General features: G+C 43.6%; 1 protein-coding gene across 13 annotated transcripts in view; it reads right to left on the bottom strand.

Annotated features, from left to right (window-relative positions):
• The window catches only part of RNF220 (ring finger protein 220), a 221322-nt gene that overhangs the window by 16772 nt on the left and 190799 nt on the right, over positions 1 to 13751 (bottom strand). For all 13 annotated transcript variants that reach the window (XM_086841306.1, XM_086841300.1, XM_086841304.1 and 10 more), the window contains 3 exons: positions 13126 to 13212; positions 11775 to 11830; positions 9988 to 10066 (listed from right to left, as the gene is read on the bottom strand). In XM_086841306.1, coding sequence (XP_086697432.1) covers positions 9988 to 10066; positions 11775 to 11830; positions 13126 to 13212 — 222 coding nt within the window. The remainder of the gene's footprint in view (positions 1 to 9987; positions 10067 to 11774; positions 11831 to 13125; positions 13213 to 13751) is intronic.

The following is a 13751-nucleotide window of genomic DNA, read 5'->3' as shown; positions in this document are numbered from 1 at the left end:
ATGGGCTACTTTTGACACTTGATATTCTGACCTTCTCTCTTCCTCATACATTTATTTTTGCTTTCCTGTGCCTGTAAACACAGAGTGGCAGAGAGGAAAATGTACAGTACCACTGACAAACCTGAAAGTGATGTATTTATTTTTAAACAAAGCCTTTATCCTCCCTTGTCCAAAGTGGAGAACCAAGCAGAACATACATGCCACCTCCCTGCACCAAGGGCAGAGGTCATGTCACTAGCAGCTTACATATCATAAATATTAGAAACAGACTGGTCGATGCTTTGAAGGCAAAGTCAAGCTAAAGTAAGATTCCAGGAGCAGAGAAATTGCCCCAGGCCATATCCAACCTCAGCTGTAGATGACAATTATCATAACCACTACTACACTGCAGGAGAGAAAGCCTGGTGCAGTCCTTGCTTTGTGGGGTACAAATCTTCAAGACTTGATAAAATGACCCCAACATCAGTGCACAATGATGCAATTGCAAGCCTTCTCTCATAGCCAATTTACATCTGGGTGAGAGGGCAATTCTTTCAGAGAAGAGACCCTGTTTCATTAGCCTGTAACATGCTGTGCACAGCTCTGTGACACCCAGGAGTAGAACGGCAGATCACAGTGATGCTGTCTCAGCTCTCACTCATACATTGTCTTGAACACAGCTACCTCACTACCTGAGTTTCAAATATTATCTATAAGCACCCCTATGGTTTTGGGGATAAGATCTGCTTTCATTTTCAACCTGATGAAATAATCTGCCCCCCACTTCCAATTTAGCAAGCATCACCTGCAGCAAGTACAAGAGCTAAAGATACAGAGAATTTATTTTGGCAGATGTGGGTGAGCAGCACTGAAGTCAGTGGGAGATCCATAGACTGAAAGGACTTTTACACTTACTGGAATGCAAGAACATAACATAAAGCTGAAAAAGCCCCTTTGCTACTAACAAGAAAAACACTTAAACTGACACCTAAGTTTTTAAAAAGGAAAGTGACAGGTGGCTTTAAAAGAAAACAGATACAGCTCAGGCATTTTCAGTATCTTAAGTCTCTGGAAGAAGCCCAGGGTGGGCACTCAGGCACTGGTGGCAGATTGACTGTGAATCACCCCACAACATGTGGGCTACCAGACTGGCATAACGTACTGAGATTTTATTTCAGTAGATGAGCTGGTTATAGCAGAAGGGGCTTGCATGCCTTGATGTAGAAAACTGCCCAGCAAAGCTGTTTGCGGAAGAGCCATGTCAAATCACACCAAGTGAAGTTTAGACCCTGTAAAGGGTCTGCAAGACTGCCAATGCTAAAAGCAAATCTCCTGGCAAGACATCAGTGTTTTAGGAGTTGGCTTCCCCTTTATTTAGCTAAAAATCTCATTTATTTGGTTTATTTGTTTTTAGACTAACCTCCTTTAAAGAGGCTGACTTATAATCCTGTAAAACGTTGTCACATGTATTGAGGAAATTGGCAAGGATGCTAATTTATTGTCCTCTAGGAAAAAAAAGCCCTTTTTCCTTGATTAATGTATGTTTTTGTATTGTAAGATATTAAAGAATGTTGCTTCACCTGTAATTATAGAGAATAGTTTACTCTGGCAAAGTGCCCTGGCTTCTGGTTGCCAAGTTATGAATAATGCAATGTTCCCCATTCTAATTTCCGTGTTCTAAGTTGTGAATTTGGAGCAGGGTGCATGCAAGGGCACACACACACACGACTCCGAGGCGCTCTCAGTCACAAGCGCCTCTATTTTATACTTGCTTGCACAACTTGTTAATTCTGGCATCTGCTTGCCAAATTCAGAGTTTGCTTCTGACTAATTTCATCTTGATGCAAACCAAAAATGTTGTCTCTTTTTTTCCCCACAGAGGAATTATTTCTCTTACACTTGCATGCACCGTCGCAATACCACTGAGGGGAGCTTACCACTGCAAGAACGCATTTTAAGCTGCATTTAGTAGGGACTTGGGTAAAGATTCCCTGAAGAATTTAATGACAGAAGAATTCATTTTGCTTTCATATCTCCCCCGCCTCCATAACACAGAACCCAACAATGTCTTTACAGAAGCGGGAAGTAAATTCAGGCGCTGGCTCTTTCTCTTCCCTTTTTTTGGCCTGTGTTTTCCTGGGACACATGTGCTCAGCCCCAATCAAAACAGAGACAGATGGCACCGCTGATCATTCAGAATAGAAGGAGCCCCGGAGTCAGCATGTTTAGATGCATTTGTAGGGCTACACAGTATCCACTGGCCACTGGGACTGATTTAAAAAGGCGGCGAGTGAAAGTCTGAGCTTGCGCCAAAATTTTAAATGTGCCATTTGAGCAATTATGGTTCGACATGAAAGCTGGGCGAAAGAATGCATAGGTCATTCTGATTAGATTTAGAGACTATGTTCCCTGTTCCAAAGAGAAAATAAATGCAATCCCATTGCTTTACTGGAGCAGCTTTGGCGATAAAGAAAAAAGCCATGCTATGGAAAAGTAGTTTACTGCAGCAAGGTTTTGTTGAGGCAGCACTGGCTGAATCAGAAAATGATTCTCTAAACAATGTTCCTAAAGAGAAATAATTACTCATCTAATGTGTTATTATCTTGATTCACTTTTCAAATGTATCCTTCATCCTGGAGACCCCATTTGTATTTCTAACAGATCTGTGAAGGTGCATTGTGGTCTTTACTTTAATAGAAGGGCCACAAAAGGCAGGAGGTGGAAATGGAAAATGCAGCTCCTCTTCTTGCTGAGGCACACAGGATAAAGGTTCCAGCCTACAGACACTTGCCCCCATCCACAAGTAAACATGTTTGGATTATGACCAAGCTTCATGTATAGCTAGGCAGGTCTATTTTGCTACTGGAAGACTTATGGCAGCTGTAACTTGTCATCTTACTGTGGCCTGGAGCTGGTCTGGGATTATTGGTAGCTTTGGTTCGACGAACAGGGCACAAAATTATAAAATATCCATGAAGTGAAAGAGGAATAGCAAATTCCTAGGGCTGAAAGTTGCTCAGAAGGTTGAACATGCAGCTGAGTCTTGCAGCCAGCCTCTGTGAGCAATTAAATAAATGTCTTCTACTCCCATGGCCCCCATCCAAACGACCGAAATAAACAGGAAATATCTATGCTACTACAGCAGCACTCGGATTCATCTATAGCCTTTTAAGGGCTTTACTGTGGAGGTGATATGCTTTCCAGAACCTCCATTCATGACTGCTGATTGGCGGCACACAAGGGCAGTGTGATAACACATCCTCCAGACGGCTTCCTACAACTGCTGCTGCCGCCCTAGAACTTTTACACTGTAGCTGTTTCCTTCACAGGGAAAGAAAGGATCAGAATTAGCATCATTTAAGGTAATCGTGCCTTCAAAAAGAAACACAAGGCTATTAAAGGAGTCCAGAGCACATTAGTATCATATAACCAACTGTGGTCCCAGAGCTAGAAAAGGAAACCAGCAGTGCAGTGGAAGGACAGGTCATGAGCCAGATATCTGAGGCAAAAGCAGGAATGCTTATGCAACTGTGTGGGTAACAACAGCTTTTTGCAGACAAAATCATCAAAAATGAAGAAACAAGATAATGGAGAAATCGGATGAAAGTGCCTGTAGCAGTGAGTTGTAAGGTGAGGAAAAGCATCGACAAAAGTATCGAAGTGGGGACAAAAAATCAACATGGATATTAAACTACTTTAATTATATTACTTGCTATTACTTTGCTTCTGTAAAGGCAGTGCTGGGTTCTGTATTACAGAGGCGAAGGACATATGAAAGCACAATGAATTCTTCTGTCATTAAATTCCTTGGGAAATCTTTACCAAGCTTCAACTAAATGTGACTTAGCACTCCTTGCAGCAGTAAGCACCCCTCAGTGGTACTGCAACTGTGCATGCAAGTGTAAGAGAAATAATTACTCACTCTACAGTTGTCCCAGACATGGTTTAATGAGAACTAACAAAACTGGTCCTTTTTAAACTACTATTTCATATTTATACTTACTAACTGTAGCCTAAGAAATGCATAAACAACCAAGAGCTGTAATTACAACCATCCTGTTGTCACACAGCAGCTGGCATAACACAAACACTTACTGAGTCCTGCCACAATGGTCAGTGAGTGCCAAGGAAAGCAGTAGCCCTGTCACCACCAGCACACAGCCAGCCTGTGCAGCCAGGGCTGCCCCGCAGCAGATGCAGGAGAGAGACAGCAAACTGGCAGTGGATGGGGCACGATCCCTTTTCTGCTCTTCAAAGGAACATTTTCATCCAAACAGGGAGTGCAGCCTACATAAAGATAATTGTTACTTTTCTCTTGAGAGCATCTGGGCACCACACAAGCGTTTCCTAAAAAAAATAGTATCAGTCCCTGCCTCTTAATTCTTGCAGCATAGCTAAGGGATGTGAATAAACAGTCACATCCTCAAAGTATTTTCAGAAGGAACATGGCAAGATCCACAATGCTACATCAGAGATAATGTTAAACACCACAGGCTAATTTTAGGGACGAGTCATCTCTCTGACAAGCTGCTCACACATCTAAGGGCAGAATTTGTCTGCTAGAAGGCAGCTGTTTGTGTTTTATAAGCTAAAGTTTTTCTTACCTATGGAATAACTCCAATATTTCACAGGGAATCATCATCCATCTAACTGAAGTACCCTCTAACAGACCATCAGCCTCATATCCCCTTTGAAATAGCACAGCTGAGCACTTGCTGGGCCACGATTTATTTTTTACCTTCTAAGACATCTTGGTAACTCTATAGCTCAATAGTGACAGTCGAATTTCACACTGCGATAGCCCCCCATTGATTTTTCATTCCCAGGAAGCAACTCTACAAATTAAAGTTAACAGCATTTCTGAAACTAAGAAAAGAAAAAAGAAAAGAAGGGGTAGGCAAAGAGACATAAATTGCAAGGTTGCCTAAACCGCGCCCCCAACGCAGGAATAAAATTCCATCCTAGGTTTTTCACCAGTTATGGGACAGGGATACAGAACCTACTGCCCCTGAAAGCCAGCAGATCCCATGGGTTTGCAGATGCTTCAGCTTTAAAACAACACAGGTTTAACAGAAATAAGAGTTCCTTCCCATATGAAGAAGTTAAAATCTATAGAAAACTACCTCAAGGCATGAAATTAGGCCAAACCTCTGGACAACGCTGCACTAAATAGAGATACCACCTACCCCAGGTCTGTACAGGAGCTTGTACAGTCACAGCCTGCCTCGCTGAGCTTCATTAACCACTGGCCAGGGAAGAACCGGACGCTGATACAATTTCACTTTGCATAGTGGTTATCATGTTTGAAACCATTATTGGCACATGCAACTTCTCTCCAAAAGTTGAAAGAGGGAAGCAGAATAAAAAAACAGAGCCCAGCACTCTGCTCTCCACTGTCACATCCCAGAGGAAGAAGTAATGCCAAAGCCTCACTTCATAGAGAAATGAAGCATCTATCTCCATACCCTTTCAACACCAGTATACAGTGCAAACACAGTATTACATACCACTGAATTACTGAAAAGGAGTAAAATCTAATGAAGATAAAAATCTGGACACAAGCAGCACAGCCCAGCAGCTCTTTTTCAGCCTTCGACAATCCCACACTTCAGTTCAGTGTCCTGAATCCTCTCCCAAGTTCACATGGGCTGCTCTAGTAGTGGACCCACCAGCAGCATCATGCTCTCAGCTTAGCAGAGCACAAAGGGTTAGTTCATTTATGACTCAAGTTAATTTTTTAATTCTGTCTTTGCTATGAGACGTTCTTGTCTCCCATCAAAGCCTATTAATGGTGTGACACTGAAGAAGGGCTGGGTAGTGCTTATCCTGTGGTGTGAATTCTCAACAGCTTCTGTTTTCCTCCAACATACCAGCTTAGACATACCAGCTTAAGCATGGCTCCTTCCCTTTCAGGCCTCTGCTAATCCTCTGGCTTTGCACTCTGCTCCCACCTGGACGTGTCTGCCTGGGAGTAGGGTCTCCCCAACAGACACGGCTACCTCCCTGACCGCTCTCACATGCCTGTCTCTTTGCACAAGGACCCAAATCTAAACTTTGTTTAACTGATGCTCCCCCTTGTGCTGCTGTGCCTCCAGAGCCAACATTTCAAAACAGCTGGATTGGAAAGAGGTGAGGTGGGGGAAAGAAAGAAGAGACAGGAAAAATAAAACAAATACAATTGCTTTTTGTCTCTAAAACCCTCTTTTTAACCCAACAAGCGTCTCATCCAATGAAGCATGATAAGCATGAAGTGTTATATAAAGAAGATAATTATAAAGGGATTTAATGCTTGGCAGGCTTGTATTGCAAGGTTCAGAGCAGAGGTAGCATACTCACTTAAACAGCCTTATGTCCGGGTTTGCTATTATGCGGGCAGCATGGCTGGGGCCAAGCAGAATCAGAAACAAGATTTGTTTTACAAGAAAGAAAAAAAAAAACAAAACCACAGCCCCCTTCCCAACAAGGATGGCAGTTTCAGTCCCACCTCCTTCTACTTCTGTCCCATCCCTGATTAATGATGTTGTCTGCCTGATTTATGACCCACCCCAACAGATTAGAGTTTCCCTCTTCAACCTCCCCCCCTTTCACCCCTCCCAGAAGGCACAGCCACACTCCGCTGGAAATATTAGAGAATTATTAAATAAACATTCATACGTCATGTCTCTTCCCATACTGAGCTCATCGTAGTCAATGCTCAGCGGCCGGGCCCTGTTTGCTTTGGGGCTGACACCAAACAGCTGGAGTGATTCATGGAGAGGCTGGCTACAATGCTCTGTGCCATATATCATGCTCGCAGCGCTCCCTGCCCCGGCGGAGATAAACTGATCAACCACAACGGGCTGGAATGAATTTATGACAACACAAAATTGAGGAAAACAAATGGGAGGTGACCCAGTGGGCCACTAACCCAGACTCTCTCGCTGGCCTGCAATCTAGTCTGGTAGCAGAAAGCAAAATTGAACATTGGCACTCTGAATTAAGATGCTGGCTTTTAACCCCAGGGAACCTCAGTTTCAAAATGGCACCAGACCCTCACAAGGCAGGGAGAAAGAGTTTTTGTGGGGAAGGTGCTTTTTGCAGCTCTCTGTGAGCAGCATTTCTTCTGCTGAGTGTCCGATGTGGAGGTGTCAGGGAGGGTGCCTGGGCAATTAGGGACCAGCTACACTCTGAGAAAAGCTGAATCTCAGGCTGAGGTAAAGGAGCACTGCATGGGCTGAGCTTTGCCTTGCCAGTAGCTGGGTTCTTCAGCAGACAGGCAGGGCTCAGGCGGTGTGATGCCCCTTCATCTCTCCCCAAGAGCCTTCAGCCCAGTGCTTCTTCCAGACACCTCACACTGGCATGATTAGAAAAGCTCAGCACTGAGACACCTCACAGTGCTGGGAAGGAAAGCTGGGACCAGCACCATGTCTCCCACTATCCCATGATGAGATCAACTTGTCCAAGTTACTGATGATCTGGCATAGCACAAGGAACAGCGCAACAAACACAGACTTACCCAAAACCCCATCTAGCTGTTCGACATGCAAGAGACTCCCACAAAACCCCATGTTTAGATTAATTTACACCTGCTCAAGTGACGAAATTCAGCTGCGTGCCAAAAGGACAACTGCTCACTGGTCTGTATTAATGATTAAAAATGAAACAAAAACACACTACTCTCTCTGCCTGGACTTATTTTTGGAAGAGGGGAGGAAGGAACGTCATTCTTACGAGAGAAGGATCAATAGGCAGATCACTGCTAACTCTATTAGCCACTGCTCTAAACAGAGAGCACGGCTGACACAGGTGCTAAGCCATGTGCTTCTGGACAATTTTAAAAATGCTAATCAGATGCTACACAAGGTTTAACATGCCAATCAATAATGCTCAGATTTAAAGGCAAAAATTGAAGTTACAAACAATGGAGTAAAGTGATGCTGCCAAAAACTTCCTGTAAGCACCACCCAAAACAAGAAAAATGAAACCAATTTAGCTCCAGATTAAGAAACAGGAACTAGAGATGAATCAATTTAGCCTGTTGGGCTAGGTCGCCATATATCATGGCTCAGCAGTGGAGTGGGAAGCAGCCAGACAGTGAGAAACCCTTCCCCCTCCTTTTCTGTAGGCTTCTAGCTCTGATCCCTGGTATCAATTAATTTAACAGAACCCCTCTACACAGACAAGCACACAGAGCATTCAGACTCCTTAAATGGCAGGACAGAAACTATTTATCACACATGAATCTCAAAGGAAAGGAGAGAAAAAAAAAAAGCAGCTAAGAATTCTCCACCTGAAACACCATCTTGTTTTCTGAACCTTGGTAAAATAAAGCACCTTAAATGAAAAGGTCCCTCTGCTACTTTCAAAAATTAACATTATTGGAAAGACTGAACAAGACATTTAAGGAATTTCCTGTAATTTCTTCTGGGTTTTACTGACTTTTAGCAGAACTGAAGCTTTAGCCGGCAAGGTTATTGCAGAGCAAGGTGTGTGTGCATAGACACACACACGCTCGCTCTCTGCACTTCACAGCAGCGTTAGCACGAGAGTTGTTTGGAAAGGATTCTGGGACCCTTCAAAAGGTGCTGGCTAAAGCCTCTTTGATCAGATTATTAAAGCTATGTCAATTTTATCACTTGAGCTCAAGTGTTCTGGAAAATGTCAAATCCTTTCAGCTCCTACAGTTTAAAGATTTTCAATAGGAGTGGAACTGGGAGAATGGAGGGCTGCTGGGCTGACAGGCAGGAGGCCCAAAGGGAAGCCAAGCAGCAGCTGAGACAGAGGCTGACAGATTAGGGCAGGAGAGATGAGTCCTTCCCACCAAGACAGCATGCAATTGTAGGCTCACTCTAAGGACAAAGCTGGTTCTGCACTGATGTGCAGGCTCCCAGACTCAGTGGTCCTTGGCCAAAGTCTGCTGACCGAGAAGCATCGAATGGTAGACAGCCAACATTTGGGACATGCTAACAAAAGGGCTTGTAGAAAGCAAAGTGCAGAGACAGCAAAGCAGTGTTAAAGTTCCCTGTACAGCAGGGAGTTTTCCCAATTAACTCTGATTTGGAACATATGCTCTGCCAGGCTGCCCGAAATGTCAGAGATCCAAAAATGTGCCAGGAACGCAACCTCTCACATCAGGACCAGGGGCAGGAGGAGAATAAACTACATAAGAAAAATGACAACTTTCTGTAAAGTCAGCTTAATGCCACACCACTAGATTTTTTACCATCCCAAACTATCCATGGACTCCACCCCAAAATGTAGTATTTAAAAGCTACCATTACATCATTGCTTCTACCTCATTCAAGTTGTTTGATCTCGGGGCAGTTTTTCATATCAGGAAATAATCAACTTAAAATACTGTCCCATCCCAGCTGGTGCAGCCCATGGCAGCAGAGAACAGCCTGCACTTTTAGGCTTGGACCATCAAATCTGCCCAAGCAGTTGGTCACCCCCAGCAGCATGTGAAATAAGGTTTAGAACAGCGGTTGTTACTCAAATGAACAGTGCACATAAACCCATTTATTTCTATTCCAGAGTAGACTGCAGCACACTCACTGTGCCAAATTCCTTGTCACTGGGTACCTGCCCTCATAGATATCTGGTGGAGAACTCCCCACAAGCCCTCTGTGAACACAGCAGTGGTGAGTGCTTCAAGTTCAGGTTTTGTGCTGCAGCAGAATTTCCCTCTTCAATGGTAAAAGCTTCAAATATGCCAACCTTCATACTACCACTTGTAGTGGTTTAGATTTGTTAATTTGACTTTTTTGCTTAATGTATTGAATAATGTGGTGGGTTCAGCATTGGCTAAAATTATTAGTGTAATTAATTATTTTTTGCTGTGAGATATGGATTAGGAGAAGGGTAAAATAGGCATGAAATTTTAAAGATATAAAGAAAACTTTATTAATAGGGCTAAAAGAATAAGAAGCATTAGAATAAAACCAACACAGCACTGCTGCTGGGAGCACCAGATGGGACATTATGGTTCTTTAAAACAAGAAAAAGGGAAGCTACCCAATTCACACTCACTTTTCAATGTCACTGTTCTTACAGGTCTTCTGCATGGTCTCCTGTTTACTGCTCTCACCATTACTCGTTGAGGGCATTTCTGTTGAGGGAAGAACAGAAAAATTAGTATGAAAACATTAGATAATTGCAACGAAATAATCTGAGCAAGTCACAGCTTCAGAGGATCCCCATGAGTCACTTTCATGCCAGTTCCTGGTAAGACAGAGAGAAGTGACTGATGCTAAGTGTCCCTGTCTGGCAGGGGGGGCCTCTCTGGACAGTATATTTCTATGATTGAGGGCTCAAATTACAACCCCTGCTCTGTCCCCACCTCATGTCCCCCACTGAGGTACCCATTGTTTAAGCAAGGATTTAATTCAGAAAGGTTGATGGAGCTGCCACATGGAAGTATACTTCTAGAAAGGTGGGTTTGGAGCAAATCCACCCAGCCCAGATCCTGCTCTCAGCCTCTCCCATTTGCTGAAACCTCACAGACACAAGCAGAAAAATTATGCCAGGTAACTAGAATGACAGAACAATCTGCTCATCATGGCTGCTCCCAGCACAGGAAAGGGTGTGAGACACCAGCTGGAGATGAGAAGATGAACGAGCTTCAGGGTTGTAGGTTCATCACCATGGATTCAGGTAAAAGTTATGAAGAAAACAGCTCATAGCAAATGTCATCATGGCTGCCTCCTCATCACCTCCGTGGCTGTAGCTACTGAAGCTGATAATACCTACAAGCAAGTGCTTCTACTTCACAGAAAATAAATGTGATTGCCTATCCCACAGAAGAAAATGCCTGCGATAGATATCCTATGTTCTCCATTTAACCATCATGCCCTTGGCAAAACTGGTTCTACTCCCTTCCCCCACTCCCACTGGCAAGTAGTTATGTCTTGTAGGTACTTTCAAAGCTGGGAATCAAATGCCCAAAGCATGACAGGAACAAAACAGGGAACAAAATCATTGGGACATGTCTCTTCAGGTCGCTGAGCTTCAGTTTCCTTCCTAAGGGAGCTGGAGCAGCACTGTCCAGCTCTGGAAATGGATTTGGCATCTACAGCTGCAACGCGCCAGGTTTTATTATTCTCATATTTCCACTAGGTTGCTGCTTACACTTAAAGTGCTGCTGGCATTGAATAAAACTCCCCAGCAGTCAAATGGGTTTAACACTTCCCCCTTCCTTCTCAATCCAATGAGCTTTCAAGTAATGTATGCAAAGGTACATAGTCACATTAATTCATTTGCTCTGGAGTCTCAATTTTAGGTCTTGAAGTAGGACAGATCCTAGAGTTTCCACTCCAAAGGTGAAGGCTTCAGAGCGGTAGGCTTTTCTTACTATAGAAAGGCCAGCAAGGAAGATCTACCAAAATGATACAAGTCTTTAGTATATCTTCTCAAAGAAGGTAAGAAAGCAGTTGAAAAAAAAGTAATAGGTGCACCTATGTAGTTTAAACACCCAGCAGCTGAACACCACCATCACATTGATAGGCTCTGCTAGCTCCCTCCGTAATGAAGCAGTTTGCCTTCCAGTGACATGACATCCAGTCAATCCAAACCCTATCTCTCTTCACTATACCAGTTAGAGTGGCATTTTTGGGAACTTCCCCAGCTGCCATTAGTGATAATTAATTGTGCTGTGAAGTTTCAAAAAGATAGTGTGGTTTTATGTGCATGCATATCTGATGACACTCTGCAAGAGCATTAGTAACTACCTCTCCTAAGTACTGGCAAGCAGAAGACATGGACTATCTATCTGCCCTCCTGTAGTATATAAATTAACAATTTACAATTTCAACACTCACCGTCACTGGCCCATTTAGAAAACTCTGGCGTTATTCGAGTACTTGGTGTGCCACCACTAAAAGAGAAAAGGACAATATGCTAAAGGTTGAGTACAAAAAAATTTTGCTGCTCAGGAAAAGCTACCCCTTCCACCAACCACTTCTCTCTTAATACTTCTATCCATCAGTCTAAGTTTCAAAATGTGAGCAGATGGCCAGCCAAGTAACACACTCATGCTTCATGGCATCAGTGACACTATGGCATTTCTACAGAAACTCAGCAGAATTTCAAAGTGCTTTTCCAGGCAACACTACCTCTTGTGTTGTAGGGATGGGCAAACAAGTCCAGGAAACATGCAAGGAAGGACCTTGTCCAAACAGCAAAACAGTGTGTTAGGTGCAAGCCACATCAAGGGACTGGATCTCCTGGCCCCAGGCTCTCATTTCTCTCACCAAGCACTAAGTGATAACTGATAACCAAGCATCCTCTTGCTACAATACCAGGGTCCTAGCTGTGAAGGATCTTCAGCATCTTTGAGTCCCTGTTTTTTGGACTAACATGGTTAGCTAAGTATTGAATGGACCAATGGTTTGGATCCAGTGTGGCAAATGCCACTTTTCTATGGAGTAAAACCTAATTTTGAACTAGTGTTTGTGACAGGCTAAGCAGTAAGAAAACTTCATTTCACTGCTCTATCAATCACTTCAACCTTGACCCCACAGGATCACTCACTGAAAGAGATAGAGGGGTAATTTAAGTCTTGTTTTATGCAGGGCAGAGGGCTTAGAAAGCAATCCTACCTCCCTGTTAAGACTCATTTTATTTGCCTGGAATACTTCCCTGAGTGCCCTGAATGCTGGCTGCCTGCATTCTCCACATATGTATGTGGGCAGAGCACACATCCTGCCCCAACCCAGAGCTGAATATAGAAGGATTAGTTTGCACACCCCACAACATGTAATTGGATGCAATGAAGTCACACATGAGGTGCCAGACTCCTGCTGCGCCAACCAAGATTCTGATGGCTGCTGTACTGCTAAGAGGCCATATTTCATCATGAAGCAATATGATACATAAGGCCTTAGTCCAACACAGTTTCTTCATCACCAGAATTCATCCTCTGCCCAGCACTGTTCAGGGCAAAGATGGCACTGGCTGGGCAGTGGGGTAGCTCAGAGAGGGAGAGTGTACAGGGAGGCTTTACTCAGTAAAGAACAGCTGCACAGGTAGAAATGGAAACCCACCTGTTGGACTATGCTTTTTCGTAAGTCTCTTGTTGCAACCTTTGCACTCAAGTGAACAGGTATTTTCCACAAACTGAGACTCCCCAAAAGTGATGAATGCAGTAATTTAGAAAGGCATGATACTTACTTTAAAACAGCACCTCGGAGCGCCTCCCTTTCTTTGGCTTCACCTGGCTCTTCTCCAGTGCAAGGGATAATGTCTGCCTCTGTGTACCTGAGCACAAAGGGTTAAGGAACATAGAACCCTGCTGCAGACAGTGGAAAAGCTTTTGAGATGGTTAGGACACTACCTGGGATATAAAACAAACTAATTCCAATTGGGAACACCTCAAAAAAAAAGAGGGGTTGGTATCCACAAAGGGGCCTGCTTTTAAATTCTGGATTAAAGTTTTGTTTTAGGTGGAAAAAAAGAAATCTTTTGATAGTAACACGATTCTACAGCTTCTTGGAAAGGGAAAACCAGTTCCTGAACCCGTGCAAACCTAACCTGCTCAGTTTCACAAATTCTGTTTGAAGTATAGAGTTCTTTTACCAGTGTAGGGTTGGAGCTTCAATCCTAAAGGCTGGTACAGATTTCAATAAAACCTAATTCTTTAGCTATACATTGCCCCTCATCACAGCTAAGGCAGTGTCTGTCTCATGCCCTTGCAGGAATTCTTCCTTGATGCCTATTATAACTGCTGTGGGGCAGAAGTCTGCTCATAGTTCTCCCAGAGCTGTGCCCAAAAAGTCTGCTCCCAGATGGAGAAGTTC

This window comes from Cyanistes caeruleus, chromosome 9 (assembly GCF_971803275.1).
Source record: "Cyanistes caeruleus chromosome 9, bCyaCae1.hap1.1, whole genome shotgun sequence".
NCBI classification, from domain to species: domain Eukaryota; kingdom Metazoa; phylum Chordata; class Aves; order Passeriformes; family Paridae; genus Cyanistes; species Cyanistes caeruleus.
This window is presented reverse-complemented; position numbering and strand designations above follow the sequence as displayed.